Source organism: Mytilus galloprovincialis, chromosome 2, assembly GCF_965363235.1.
Source record: "Mytilus galloprovincialis chromosome 2, xbMytGall1.hap1.1, whole genome shotgun sequence".
Lineage (NCBI taxonomy): Eukaryota > Metazoa > Mollusca > Bivalvia > Mytilida > Mytilidae > Mytilus > Mytilus galloprovincialis.
In genome coordinates, this window is record NC_134839.1 from 60603588 (window position 1) to 60619675 (window position 16088).

A 16088-nucleotide genomic window follows, 5' to 3' on the forward strand; every position below is an offset into this window, starting at 1 on the left:
CCATGTTTTTTGACGAAATAAAAAACAAAGCACAAACTTTATTTTATACACCCTACTGATCATTCAATTGAAGTTTGGTTGAATTTGGTTTAGTAGTTTTAGAGGAGAAGATTTTTTAAAGTTAGCAAATATGATGAACAAATTGTGAAAAATTGTCATTAAAGGACAATAACCCCTTAAGGGGTCAATTGACAATTTTGGTCATATTGACTTATTTGTAGATCTTACTTTGCTGATCATTTTTGCTGTTTACAGTTTATCTTTATCTATAATAATATTCAAGATAATGACCAAAAACTGCAAAATTTCCTTAAAATTACCAATTAAGTGGCAGCAACCCAACACTGGTTTGTTTGATTCATCTGAAAATTTCAGGGCTGATAGATCTTGACCTAATGAACATTTTTACCCCAGTCAGATTTGCTCTAAATGCTTTCGTTTTTGAGATATAAGCCAAAAACTGCATTTGACCCCTATGTTCTATTTTAAGTAATGGCGGCCATGTTTTTTGACGGATCAAAAATCGAAGCACACACTTTGTGCAGGATAATCTAAGGAACAATCATGCTAAGTTTCATCCAAATCCATTCAGTAGTTTCAGAGGAGAAGATTTTTTAAAGTTAGCAAATGTGATGAACAAATTGTGAAAAATTGTCATTAAAGGACAATAACCCCTTAAAGGGATAATTCGCGATTTTTCACTTTTCATCTTATTATGTTCATAATACCATAAAAAACATATTCACCAAGTTTTATTTTGATATGAAAACTAATAAAGAAGAAAATTGGAAATTATTAATTTTATTTCTTGAAACTTCCTGACTTATGTGACGTAGTTTAAGTCTTTTTGCATGCCGGGAGTGAAATTAATCTCATTTAAGTCTTGTTTGTTATCCATCTGATAACGTGATTTAAAGCGCATCAATGACTTTTGGTGTAGCTATTAACCAACGAAAAATAAGTGAAAGCCATGCAACTTTTAAAATAAGATCGTGTGGATTTTTTTAAACAAATTTTAATAATAAAAGTAATTCATACAATAGAACATTTTTATGATTTTTTTTCTACAAATACTTTCAACAAACATATGAAACTGACATGATCGATATCGTATATTAAAAGTACATGTTTGTATTCTGACCTTTTTGTTTCATTCCAGCAAAAATATTCACTTGCTTGTACGGTGGAAATAAAATGTGTATTGTTTTGTGACACTTAGTGAATGTTGAATGCGTAGTTAAACTCAAGGTAATTAAAAGATTAGCATTATGTAATTGCAATCTTTTGATCTTCGTTCGGTGAAATCTAGGCGTCACGGTTCACTGGCATTTCAGGTGTGAACAACATTTCGTATCGGAATGGTAAACGGGAGTCAGTCATAGTTTTAGACACAGAAATGTAAAAAAAAAAAAAAAAGAATTAAAATTAATTAACGGGAATAATAAGGTCGCACAATAACTGGATAGCTGTTGTATATTTTTATATTTTGCATAAGATCACTTTTAAATGAATTATGACTTCTGACTACTTTTGTAACGATAAAATACTGAATTATTTTAATTGAATAAATTTATCATAAATAAAAATAGCCTTCTAAACACGAGTGTATGAACTAAAATTGTACTATTTTAAATTAGAATCCGTAACCTTAAATATTTCAAACAGATCATTAACAATTGCAATTATATAAATTAGTCCATCCAAAGGGATCTTTATTTACCTATTTAGGAATAAATGTTCTCATCAAAATATTTTAAATCTCACAACGCATGAATACTTCAGCTATATGAAAAAAAGATGTTTTAAAAAATTCAGGAAATTAAAGGATCTTCTTGGAATGGAATCGAAAAGATATTCTTTTCAAGTGTGAAAAACATCAACAAAATTTATGCATAATCGGGAATGTCCTTATTAAAAAAGTCTTCGTCTCACAACGTATAATACTTTAGCTATTTGACCAACGATATTAAAAAAAAAAAACCAGAACGAATTTTAAGTCTGTTTTAACTGGCAAGAATACCCCTAAAGCGGGGGCCGCTAAAGCAGTTTATTCTTTAAATTGCTGTCATTGAATATCAAGAAAGAAAATAAATCCCGAAATTGATTTGAAACTTTGATACTCTATAGTTTTCCCTGGAAAATATTCACATCCCTTGGAGATCATTGTGTACGCCCAGTTGCGTATGTATTACATGCATGTCGGAACAATTGTGATGATGACGAATTTCTTCCTTTATTCGAGAAAAATCTAATTGATACATAAATCTGTGATTTTACTATGTCCATAACTTCGATGAGCCAAATCAAGTTATATATCGACCTGTATTTAAATCAAATTGACTCTCTTCTTCTTCTTCTTCTTTTGGTATACATTATAGTCTATTACATACTGTTGGCATACGTGGACTAGTCTATTTACAAAACTTTTACTCCAATTTACACAAAATGTATGTTTCTTTCTTATGTTCAATGTAAACATGTATATATTTCAATTTGGGCTATTATAGTTCCGTAACTTATTATCCAGGCGTATAAACGAATGGTCGACAAGTGCGTAATTTTTTTAAATCAATATTTCTGGTATGTTCCAATCTGTCCTTCACTATTGACAACGAGTATATATTACATTTTACCGAATTTACCCTTGGAAAAAATATGTATATAGATTTTTATTTCATCAAATCTTGTTTTTTTTTGTATTATTTATATTTTTATGAATAATATTCTTTACACCAGAAATGTTATTTATAAACAAGCGTATGCGTTTAGTAATGACTAGTATATTATATAACTTTCGGACACGCAAGACAGAGATGTATATTATACACCTAATAGTTCAAAATGGAAAGTTATAAGTTATCGGCCGTGTACACTGATCAATACCCTTAGAAGTGAAACGATGCATGAACTTACAAGCCCGACAGGAAATCGCTTGAATACCTGGACGTGTCACCTCACACCCCTCACAATACCTTTGGGAGTAATACCTTTAGCCATGCGGGTGATCAGTTGAGAGAAGATCCAAATTTATTTGACTAAAGTTTATTACATAAAAGAATTATGAACAAATTAGATTTTCGAAAACAATTCAATTTTCACGGAACACAATTACTTATGATTTGAACTTTGACTTTTTAACTATTTCCAATATTAACAGTTTAAAAATAACAGACCATGGTTATTTTTAAAAAATAAGAAAATTTTCCGTATCAAGCTCGTTAACTAGTCGGATAAAACAACCGTACGATTGACAAGATATCGACACGTAATTACGACTACATTAGGTTACTGTAGTTTTGGTCATTAGACATATCGTGGTTTCAAATCGGACAAGATGACAAAATGGCCGAACGCAAAGAATTGATACTCTAAATTTAAAATCGATGGTGATCTCTTATCTAGCAGAATAAAACTTTAATATCTATGAATTTGAGCGTTTCTATACAGAATGGACATAATATCAATTTTTGATTTTTTTGCGAAGTTTCCCTTTAAGGGGACAATTGACAATTTTGGTCATATTAACTTATTTGTAGATCTTTCTTTGCTGATCGTTTTTGCTGTTTACAGTTTATCTTTATCTATAATAATATTCAAGATAATGACCAAAAACTGCAAAATTTCCTTAAAATTACCAATTAAGTGGCAGCAACCCAACAATGGTTTGTTTGATTCATCTGAAAATTTCAGGGCTGATAGATCTTGACCTAATGAACATTTTTACCCCATGTCAGATTTGCTCTAAATGCTTTCGTTTTTGAGATATAAGCCAAAAACTGCATTTGACCCCTATGTTCTATTTTAAGTAACGGCGGCCATGTTTTTTAACGGATCAAAAATCGAAGCACACACTTTGTGCAGGATAATCTAAGGAACAATCATGCTAAGTTTCATTCAAATCCATTCAGTAGTTTCAGAGGAGAAGATGTTTGAAAAATTGTTAACGAAGACAGACGACGACGACGACGGACGCCAAGTGATGAGAAAAGCTCACATGGCCTTTTAGGCCAGGTGAGCTAAAAAGGAAACAAATAAAAGAAAAAAAAATACTCTAGATAAAAGTATTAGCTCTTAGTAAACTCACTGAAACAAAGCAGTACATACTATAATGCATTTGATAAAGTAATAAATACAAGTAAAAAAAAATAGTGTCTTAATAAAATTATAAAAAAAAATGTGTAAAGCCTCATGGCTTTTGGTTAGCCTAAATGTATTTAGAATCAATTTCATATCTAATCTGTAGCATACATATACTGTGTATGCTTTATGTACAAACTCTTTGGCCATTCTTTCAGGATGTTTAATTTTGGAGTATCAAAATATGAAAAACAAGAATGTGTCCATAGTACACAGATGCCCCATTCACACTATAATTTTCCATGTTCAGTGGACCGTGAAATTGGGGTCAAAACTTTAATTTGGAATTAAAATTAGAAAGATCATATTATAGGGAACATGTGTACTAAGTTTCAAGTAGTTGTGACTTTAACTTCATCAAAAACTACCTTGACCAAAAACTTTAACCTGAACTTCGCACTTTCATTTTCTATGTTCAGTTGACCATGAAATTGGGGTCAAAACTATAATTTGGCATTAAAATTAGAAAGATCATATCATGGGGAACATGTGTACTAAGTTTCAAGTGGATTGGACTTCAACTTCATCAAAAACTACCTTGACCAAAAACTTTAACCTGAAGTCGGACGAACTAACGAACGGACGAATGAACGAACGGACGAATGAACGAACGGACGGAGGCACAGACCAGAAAACATAATGCCCCTCTACTATCGTAGGTGGGGCATAAAAAATTAAAATATGAAATAGCAGGCAATATTGCACTTACAGTGTAAAAATCAATATTTTATAATACCTTGGTTTTTCTTCCTGTGATGTTATCAAGGAATGAACAAATACCATTGTTTTCTCTACATCCATGCCAGCATTGTCTATCAAACCTAAAGAAATCTTTCTTAATGCTTCTTGTATTTTCTTGGTAGATTTCAGACTTTGTGTACTGTCCAGTACCTGACAACATAAATAAACAATATATTTTTTAGAGATTATGTTTTTCAAACTCAATGTATTTTCTCATCCTCTTCTCTATAAAAAGTCCACATCAGGTTTGAGTATTTTGAAAATTTAACTAAAAGTTGCAAAGAAATTTATTGTATATCATATATTAAGAATTGATTTCCTTACTTTTTTCTGTGTTGAATGACGGAAAATCAAATCCAACTTACCAAGAAATAGAAAACTGTAAAAGTGATGCCAACCAAAGGTCTGATAAGAGCTGATTTTGGCCTCAAATTTAAGGTTCATCTGACGAAAGATTTTGGACACTTTTTAAACACTTAGGTGTCTATTTCATTTGATTCAATTAGTTATGTGAAAGATTTTAACTGATCGAGTCTTTAATAACGCTCCAGTTCAAGCTCAAATATGAAAAATCTATCAAATATATGCCAAAAAATGTCACTTTTCAGATAGTTTTCGTCAAAAACGAAAGTTGCCGAATCCGTGTTCATCCTCAATCTTTATATATGTTATGTATTATCATCAAATACAACTTACATTTCAATATGAAGAATGAACACGAATGCGGCCACTTTCATTTAAGACGGAAACCATCTAAAATTTAACTAAAATGCTAAAATTGTGAAGATTTCAGTAATTAAGCATGACTTAATGATGCCAGTACCCAATAAATGTGCATTTTATTGTCGAAAACAACCCATATTTATGTAAAAGAAGCATTCTACTTTCCAAAAGATAACTTAAAAGTTTACGTTTTAACTATTTTGTAAAACTGCTATATTTTGGGGCCAAAAAGGGTTCTTACCGGGCCTACTCCTTTAAACTTGATCTATGTATTTTGTAATAACCATTGTGTATAAGTTATATAACATTTGGTTGAGGCAAACTAATTCAAGGAGGTACATAACCAAAGACAGACAAGAGCAACACTTTATGCTTGCCCTGTTGTGGGGGCATAATAAAAAAATCACGTACAAATTCTGAATTAACAATAAACGGAACTGATAACTTTGGTTGTCAGGTAGAGTTATATACAAAGATTTGAAAGTTGCAATAATTTCAAATAATTTTAATTATGCAATCTTTTCAAGACTTCATAAATTTAAGTCTATTCAAAATATTTAAAGGTAAATGTATGTACAAAGTTCTTACCTGTTTTAATGGTTGGAGTAAGCCTGTCAATGAACTCATTCCAATAAACTTGCCCAAGATTTGATACGAGTCATAACTCTTCATTGTCTTGGCTTCAAATACTTTTCCCTTGATGGCATCCACATTTTTCTCCTCAGCAACCATTCCAAACAACTCTTCATGGAAAACCTGAATAAAAACATAATATAAATGAATATAATACTTATCATTTAATAATGATCTAATAAACAGTTGTTGAACAAAAAAATTGTAAAGGGTTCAAAATAGCTATGCTGGAATATTTTGTGACAAATCAACGAAGAATTGTTTACAATGTAGTTGCAATTTTGCTGAAAAATTTGTAAGTTTGGGAAAATTAAATGAAATTGCTAAACTATTCCATAAAAGCTTTAGAATATGTGCATCTCCCTGTGAAGTTCCAGGGGTCTGGGTGAAAACTGTAGGGGAAGTTGATTACACAAGACCCTCCTTTCATGAATTTTACTGAAAAATTACTAAGTTACCAAGTTTGGAAAAACAAAAAAAACAAAAATCTTCAAACTATTTCATAATATTAGATCCCAAACTTCAACATATATGCAATCTTTCTGTTAAGTTTATTACGTGAATGAGATACTAGTTTTTCCCTGCAACTCCGGCAGACATTACTATAAAATAAGCAAATTTTGGACTTTGTCCATCTAGACCAAAAATGTTTATATCTACAGTAAGTAAGTAAGTAAATAGTTTATTAAAGTGTCACATATTGATTTACATAAATATAAGCAACATTATATAAATATATACACATAAAACAATCAATTTCCAGCCATAAAAACGACTTATGAGACACTAAAAAGCTTAAAATTCTATAAAAATTTCAAATATATTCCGTAAAAAACATACAAGTCACAAAAAAATTCACCATTAAAATAAAAAAAAATAAAAAATCACTATATTCAATAAATATATATATATATAAAAATTGTTGAAATCTGACTTTCCTGGTAAAATTAAAATAATAAATCTCTGAAGCTAGTAAAAATTTCATAAAGAGCTGTTAAACAATTTTCTTCGCCAGAAAAATTTATATAAAAATTTGCATAGGAAATATTGTATATCATAACAGTTCATAATTTCAATAAATTTATTATCTATATCAAGGCTGTGAAAATTTTGAATTAATTTTGAACATTCATGAAAAAGGTTATACCGAATATCGTCATAAAGTGTGCATTCCATCAGAAAATGTTTTTCAGTTTCTACACTGCAACTTTCACAAAACAAACAAAGTCTATCTTCTACGGGTGTATTATCTGCCAGTTTCGTGCGCTAGCGGTAGAGCCCCGGAGCGAAACAGAGCCATAACACGCCTTTCCTGTTTAGAAATGTTTAAAAGCACATAAGGTTCTGTTTTCACACATTGTTTATAACATCTGTAAGTGCGCAATTTGTTTCCGTTTTTTATATTACGACGGTCATCAAAAAGTTCTTCATACCATTCTGTGTTGTCCAGCTCACATAGTTTTTCACTTATCATATGCATAACTGATTTAGTCGATAATGTTAAGTCATACGTCGGATCCTTTAGTCTGATCCGATCAACAATCTTATGCACTTCAAATGACCAACCCTTTCTTCTTCTAGACGTCCATTTAAAAGTTTTGTAGGAAATTCTTTGTTGGTCAGTACGGATCAATTTGCACAAAAGTCTACAATAGTTTATTCGTTGTTTGGTTATTGGTGACGTCCATCCCATATCACCGCGTGAAGCTACGTTCGATGTGCGTTTTCCCACCGATAAGAAAAATTTACATGCTCGGTTTTGTACTGTTGATATGGCACTGAACGATTTTGTGCCCCAGATACCACTACCATAAAGTAAAATTGGTTCAACAATGGACGTATACAGTTTATTGTACACTTTAAAAGTCATCCCTCCCATGGATTGAGTTTTTGTAATTAAAGCACCCAAAGCACGGCTCGCTGCTTTGGCCAGTTCTTTTGCATTTTTTACGAAAGTTAAATGTTCGTCAATCCACACTCCAAGGTATTTGTATGAATCAATGTAGTCAATAATTTTTCCAGAACATCGGAACGTAAAATCTGAACGTATGAATGACTGTGGACGGAAATGGACAATTTTAGTTTTGCCAATGTTTACAGATAACTTCCATTCAGCGCACCATTCAGTTACTACATTTAACATACGTTGTAGACTTTCTTTATCTGGAGCTATTAGCGCTATATCGTCCGCGTAAAGCAATAAACTGAGACGGAAATCATCAATATGCACTCCACATTCTAGAGAGTTTATACGATCTGCCAAAGTATTGATGTAAACTGAAAACAAAGTGGGCGATAGGATACAGCCCTGCTTCACACCGGCATCTACACTGAACCAAGGGGTCTGGTCACTATTGATACGAACGGTACATTTTAGGTCATTATACAAGGATTGAATCGCAGATAAGAACTGTCCACGGACACCAACACGTTGTAATTTAAACCACAGAAGATGATGTTCAACGGTGTCAAAAGCTTTCTTCATGTCTACAAAGCATACATAAGTTGACTTTCTTGATATTTTTCTGTCATTCAGAATAGAATGAAGCGTGTGAATATGTTCTTCGCAACTACGGTTACAGCGGAACCCATTTTGCTCATCACACAGAATTTCGTTATTTTCCAGCCAAGAGCTAAGTCTCGTGTTTAAAATGTAGCAATATATCTTACACGGCACGGAAACCAAAGTGATTCCCCTGTAGTTCATGGGATTTCTATCGTCGTCAGATCCCGGTTTTAAAATTGGATTGATAATACCACTATTCCATTGATACGGAACTTTTCCAAGATTAAAGCAACCACTGATAATTTGATAAAGTAAGTCTATTGCCGCGTCATTCTTTAAAACTTCCGTCGGAATTTCATCTATTCCCGTGGCCTTTCGTAATTTAGCGTTTATTACGGCATTAACGACCTCGTCTCTTGAAATTGGTTGATTTAGCGGCGTAACGTCTATTTCTGTGTTGGAAGTAAATGCATTTAGTTGGCTATTATCTCCACCATTGCGTTGAAATAAATTTTGAAAGTCACTTTTCCATTTATTAAGAACGTCGTTTTTATTCGTATTTACATTTCCATTTGGACCTAATACCGCCATCGGAATACATGGTTTACGTTCACTTGCGATTCCAATTTTACCAACAGACTTCCAAAATTCGCGCTGATTTGATGTACATAGTTTTTCTTCTAATTTCTTTCGCTCTGTTATTTGGTGTTGCCGCTTATATTTTCTGTTAATATGATCGAATGTCTTCCTTTCCACACAATAATCTGTTTTTAATCTTTGTTTTGTGTCGCTCGGACCATTACAGCGCAACCATTTCTTTTCACATGCGCACACTTTAGTCCATTGTGAAGACAAATCATTGTTCCAGTAAGGTTTATACCTAGATTTTGTGCTTTTATTACGACCAAAACCACAGTATGCAGTGTTATCCTTGGATTGGTTATCCATAATTGGAATTTGATGTTATATAACTTGAATGTGATGCTATCTTAAATGATTTTTTAATAGATTTTGTATAAATGTGATGTTTTTGTTTCTCCATAAAAGAAGCTAATTTAAAATTCCAGATTAACCCAGATATTTGATGTAATTTTACTGTAGAAGACTGGTAAACATACCTGTTGTAAGCTTGCTCTGCAGAAATCTAGTTCTCCTGGTTTTATCACAGATGACATGTGTCTAAGAAGGGCATGTAATGTGAATCCTAATACATGGAGCTGAAAGTACAACAATACCATGATGTAAGAATAATTCATATTAAAGAAAGCAAGAAACAATTCCTTATAGTATTTTTCAAAAGTTTAATAATAAACAATTTCTGTTTTTCCCAATAAGCAATTTAGAAATATCAGAGCATCAACATAAGCAATCAAAGGTAAAACTGTATTACCAATGTTATTTCAACTGATTGGGCGGAGCTTATGTTTTAATTTGCATGAGGACAGTCGATTTGAAAATGTGTGTGATTACGATGATTGCCGTTATAGATATAACTGATTTCTAATCATCTAACAGTGACCTCAAAGGAATTTACAAAAGAATGACTGGACAATGCATTGATGAGTGTATCCTAAAACACCTATCTATAGATGGACTGGTTTATTATGAGCGAACTGGATAAACTCCACACAGTCAAGTGAAATAAATTGAGTAATACCAAAACAAAAAAAATACAAAAATATATATAAGTGTTGAAACGCAGACCAAAACATTTTGTTTGTTGGTTAACTGTCAAGCAACCTCATGGCTAAATATTTAGCTTCATAATGAATAGTTTTACTAAGTACTGGTAGTTTTATCAAGAGCTTATGTATCTGTTAACAAAGAGATTATTTTGGCCTAGTGTTCTAATAATTAATTAATAAAGTCTTTTTCACCTTAAAAGGTATTGTAATGGGGGTCTTGTTTCTTGCCAATTGGCTTTCCCGAACTAAGTTATTTAAAGTTGCTCATATGCTTCAAAACAGTTCATCGGGAAACTAATTTTTTGTCCTAATTTCAGTCTACCAATGACTGTTGTAACCTTGACCTGTATTTTTGTCAGAAGGACCAATGGAAAGAGCAATAGACAGAGGAAAGGAGTCCCTTACCATATGAGAAGGGACAATGAAAAAGATATATATAAGTAGACAGTAAAGATATCTCTTGTCCTGACCATATTAATTGATACAATTTATATACAAACATTTTTTGTAAATCATTAATGAAGTAGTGCTATGTCCTGTCAGAATGGGGACTTTAAATTTGATGTCACATGCAAAGAAAGTGTAACTCTTTAAACCCTTGCAACATTTTTTTTTAGAGATTTGTAGGAGGCCTGTTGCAAAGCTAAATTTCAGTCTCTATGCAATATACCCTCATTTTACACTTATAATTTGTTCTTATCCTGAACATGCATGAAATATATGCCACTGGATATTAAGCAACCAACAATCAATCATTTAATCAGTCAGTCATGTGTATCAAATCAACTTGCTAAGTTATAATTTTCACTTTATTTATCATTACCTGATATCCTCGACGTAATGCACCTCTAAGTTCTGACAGAATGTATGGGAAGTATCTTGGACCCAGCGACAAAGATATCTTTACTAGAGTGTCTCTTGCCGTAACTCTTATATCTTTAGCTCGAGATTTCAGAAAATTACAAACTTTCAACAGAATTCTGAAAAGATAACAAATGTATACATGTATAAGTCAGTAATAATTATACCAGTATGGGGATCAGTAAGATTTTTGGTGTTCTCAGCAAGCCTGTAAGAGAAGTTTGAAAATATACTCAAAATTTTCTTTAAAACTGCTGCAATGGCATCTACATTTAATAATACTTAGACTGATCAATCCACATGTTCAAAAATTCACTAAAAACATATGTAACAGGAACATAACTGCACTGAAAGCCATGTTCTGCTTGTTGTTGTGTCTTATTTTGTAATTAAGAGTATTTTCAAGGAGTCAGTTGTTGATGATTCAGGTGGTTTGTTTTACTATCAGTGTTCTTAGAGATTCTTTGAATTAGAGTCATCTTCCTCATGCAAGTAGAGTAATAGTTTAGTTAGCTTGCTTGCCTAGCTTGCTTCCTTTGTATAAATGTTTGCTCAAGCATTGTAATTAAGATTGAAACTGAAAAGCAATAAAAGTAGGCGGAGTTAAACCTGTATATAGATAATTTGATTATTTAATAATGTTTAATCAAATTTAAATATAATGTATACAAGCTTTACTCTGCCTACTTGTGCTGTTTGCTGATGTCAATCTATATTAATTACAATGCTTGAGTTCTATATTGGGGAATTTTAAACCTCCTTCGTCATAATTATTTATAGAGGGGCATAAAGGGGGGTATCTGCATGTGAGAACGCAAAATAAAATTGCCATTTCACAATAAACGAACAATTAAAAATTTCTTGCACATTGATCTTTTTACCGATTTCACGAAACATGGTGAATAATGTACCTTTTTTACGGCTGCACGTAAAATATGTAAATGGCTAAAAAACATTGCACGAATATAACCCTTTACCCTTCCTTTATAATTTGTCTGGCTTTCTATCCCAAATTCCTTGTATTTCTTGCATAACCTGAACTGGTGGATTACCATGTTGGTATTATTCCTTTTAATATCTAAATTATAACCTACCCTGGTAAACTCTGTTCTAATGTTTTCTGTGGTAAATTCTGTAATAATTTGACCATAGCTAGAGCTAGTGGCACTCTAAGAATCTCAGTATCTTCAGGGTATAGAGACTGGCCAGCCATTTTATGTTCTTCATCGGACTTTATCTGAAAAGTTTACAATTACAGATACAATTTATTCACTTTTTACACAAAAAGTTAAATAATTATTTAGAAATATAAAAAAATTAAAATAATATCTCAATCAAATTTGATAAATGTATTCATTCTACACAATAATATAGCTGAAAAAAAACCAATTGTCCCCTCTAATTTTTCATTTAACGAAGTAGACATAAACTTGTGTATCCTCTTTCAGATTGATCTTTGACAACTGGCAAAATATTCACTTTGGAATTCTATTGTTTCTTGGCTTGAATTTTAGGAATACATCTCCTTAATGAAGGACAGTGACAAAAGCGTTCTGAATGCAACCTTTACCCCCCCTAAAAAAAACAAAGAAATAAAACAAAACAAATCATATATCAATGACCAACAGGAAATTTTATTTTCTGCTATTTATTACCTTTTCTGTCAGGATCCTCTGCAGTTTTGGAATAAATGCTTTACTTATAGCTAAATGTATCCTGGTTGCCATGGCAACAGAACAAACAACTTTGTCAGGAGAAACAGTATCATCATTCTCACTAAAGTCTGGAGGTATGTCTTCCACTTTGTAATCATCTTCTGGACTTCCTTCAGTATTAGTGTCTAATGAAAATAAATAATTTTACAATAATAAGGGTGAAGTTTTATGGGTTGGAGCATCCTACACCTTCATACACATCTGCATATTCTTACAATATATTAAGTTTTGTGCTGGACAAGGTACAGTTACAAGGGTATAACTTAAAAAAAGGAAGTATGGGAAGATCTGTTAGGAATTTAGCGTATATATATGCTAATGTTGCATCCTGACACTTATGTTATTATGATGTTACTTATATAGAAATGGCTATACGTTAAATAAACATGACCTATACAAAACGCATTTACTCTACTTTACACATCTACATATAAGGATCTAGCAATGTTTTGAATTTTATATAGATATGATAAACCACGAAAGAGGAGTTGCAATGACAAGATTGGTACTGAAAAGGGAAAAACTCATCAAGATAGCAGGATCTAGCAGTGTTGGGAATTTTATATAGATATGATAAACCACGAAAGAGGAGTTGCAATGACAAGATTGGTACTGAAAAGGGAAAAACTCATCAAGATAGCAGGCTTATAATTGTTAACTCTTCAAAAGACTCATCAGTGACACTTTAAATTAACAAGAATGTGTCCACAGTACACGGATGCCCCACTCGCACTATCATTTTCTATGTTTAAAGGACTGTGAAATTGGAATAAATTCTCTAATTTGGCATTAAAATTAGAATGATCTTATCAAAGGGAACATGTATACTAAGTTTCAAGTTGATTGGACTTCTACTTTATCAAAAACTACCTTGACCAAAAACTTTAACCTGAAATTTGCACTATCATTTTCTATGTTCAGTGAACCGTAAAATTGGGGTCAAAACTCTAATTTGGCATTTAAATTAGAAAGATCATATCATAGGGCACATGTATACTAAGTTTCAAGTTGATTGGACTTCAACTTCATCAAAAACTACCTTGACCAAAAACTTTAACCTGAAGCCAAAAACTTTAACCTGAAATTTGCACTATCATTTTCTATGTTCAGTGAACCGTAAAATTGGGGTCAAAACTCTAATTTGGCATTTAAATTAGAAAGATCATATCATAGGGCACATGTATACTAAGTTTCAAGTTGATTGGACTTCAACTTCATCAAAAACTACCTTGACCAAAAACTTTAACCTGAAGCGGGACAGACGGACGGACGGACGGACGAACGAACGGACGCACAGACCAGAAAACATAATGCCCCTCTACTATCGTAGGTGGGGCATAAAAAAGTTGAAAAGGCAAGATAAGCATGAATTGAGGTATTATGGACCAAAATTCCAAAAGTTTTTTAAAAGTTTGAATATAGTTCAGATAATTAGTGATGATGTGTTTTTAAAGTTGCGAAAACATTATAACCACAGAACTAACCTTTTTTTATCTATATATAGTACTTACCGGTACCTACTGGTTGCGGGACTCCTTTCTCTGCATACTCTGAATTTCTTAGATCAAAATGAAAGGCATCTAATATAACTACAATTATTCTGAAAAATAACAATACAAATCATAGATATATTTAAAACAATAAAAAAGTTAAAAAAAAGTTAACAAGAATGTGTCCAAAGTACACAGATGCCCCACTCGCACTATCCTTTTCCATGTTCCATGGACCGTGAAATTGGGTAATTATCTAATTTGGCATTAAAATTAGAAAGATCATATCATAAGCAACAAGTGTACTAAGTTTCAAGTTGATTAGACTTCAGCTTCATCAAAAACTACCTTGACCAAAAACTTTAACCTGAAACTCCCACTTTCATTTTCTATGTTCAGTGGACCGTGAAATTGGGGTCAAAAGTCTAATTTGGCTTAAAAATTAGAAAGATCATCTCATAAGCAACAAGTGTACTAAGTTTCAAGTTGATTGGACTTCAGCTTCATCAAAAACTACCTTGACCAAAAACTTTAACCTGGACGGACGAACGGAACCACAGACGGACGGACGGACGATGGGAGCCACAGACCAGAAAACATAATGCCCCTCTACTATCGTAGGTGGGGCATAAAAACATCTTTAATAATCAAAATACTCAACTGAATTATTTAGTTTGCAATTCATTCATACAAAAAAAGATATTTGTCTGATTTCATTGACCTTTGTATTTTAAATTATTAGCAGCAAAATTTGAAAATAAAAAGTTTTATATTATTTACGTCCAATGAACACAGATTTTTTGTACTACAGTAGAAGAACATTGTTTGCTCTTTATCATTCTATTTCATTTACACTGCATATAAGTATTAATCTATATTACAATAATTCTATATGAGTTTGAAAATTGTGTAGAAAATCAATTTAATTTATTTGCACTAAAAAGATTTTGTACTAAGCATAAAACATGCATTTTAATCAACATTTATTTCACTGTTTATATAAAATTAGGAAAATGTGATGATTGCCAGTGAGATTACTCTCCACCAGAGACAAAATGATATAAAAATTAACACTATCTGACCCCCTTCCACTAGAACTGCATATAATCCTCTAAAATAGTATACTTACTTCACAAAATATTTATTTTTATCAAGCCTCTTATACATCATTGCCAAGTAAAATTTCAAATGGCCTGAATACTGTTGCCATGGTAACAGGCTGCAAAGAGCACCAAGGGCTTCAACGGCAACATCCAAAACACTCATAACTTTGGCATATTTTTCATCTAATAAGAATGCCTCAGTGATTGGAAGTAAGTATGATACGATGGTCTCTTTCTTCACAGGGGTTTTCTGGATTAGTTTGACCATCTTACGTAGAGCTCGTGACTTTCTGTGAGTCTAAAATTATGTCAATATTCAACATCAAATATTGGAATTAATTCTTCAAAGGGTCTTTTGACAATATAAAACAATTTGCATTATTAGATGCAAAACATTTCCAATGAGAAAGGCATACAAAATTTCTCTGACCAGAGAGAAATTTATGAGGGTAGGAATGCCCTTTACCGTCAGATATTAAAAACAGTCATTTTCA

General features: G+C 32.1%; 1 protein-coding gene across 2 annotated transcripts in view; it reads right to left on the reverse strand.

Annotated features, from left to right (window-relative positions):
- LOC143064019 (small subunit processome component 20 homolog) overlaps positions 1–16088 on the reverse strand; it is a 112012-nt gene that overhangs the window by 22440 nt on the left and 73484 nt on the right. Inside the window, exons 41-48 of one of the 2 annotated variants that reach the window (XM_076236517.1) lie at positions 15621–15892; positions 14519–14601; positions 12942–13126; positions 12381–12523; positions 11249–11405; positions 9859–9957; positions 6190–6357; positions 4874–5028 (exon numbers count right to left, since the gene is read on the reverse strand). In XM_076236517.1, coding sequence (XP_076092632.1) covers positions 4874–5028; positions 6190–6357; positions 9859–9957; positions 11249–11405; positions 12381–12523; positions 12942–13126; positions 14519–14601; positions 15621–15892 — 1262 coding nt within the window. Of the gene's footprint in view, positions 1–4873; positions 5029–6189; positions 6358–9858; positions 9958–11248; positions 11406–12380; positions 12524–12941; positions 13127–14512; positions 14602–15620; positions 15893–16088 lie in introns of both variants that reach the window. The other variant, XM_076236516.1, reaches the window with a different exon arrangement.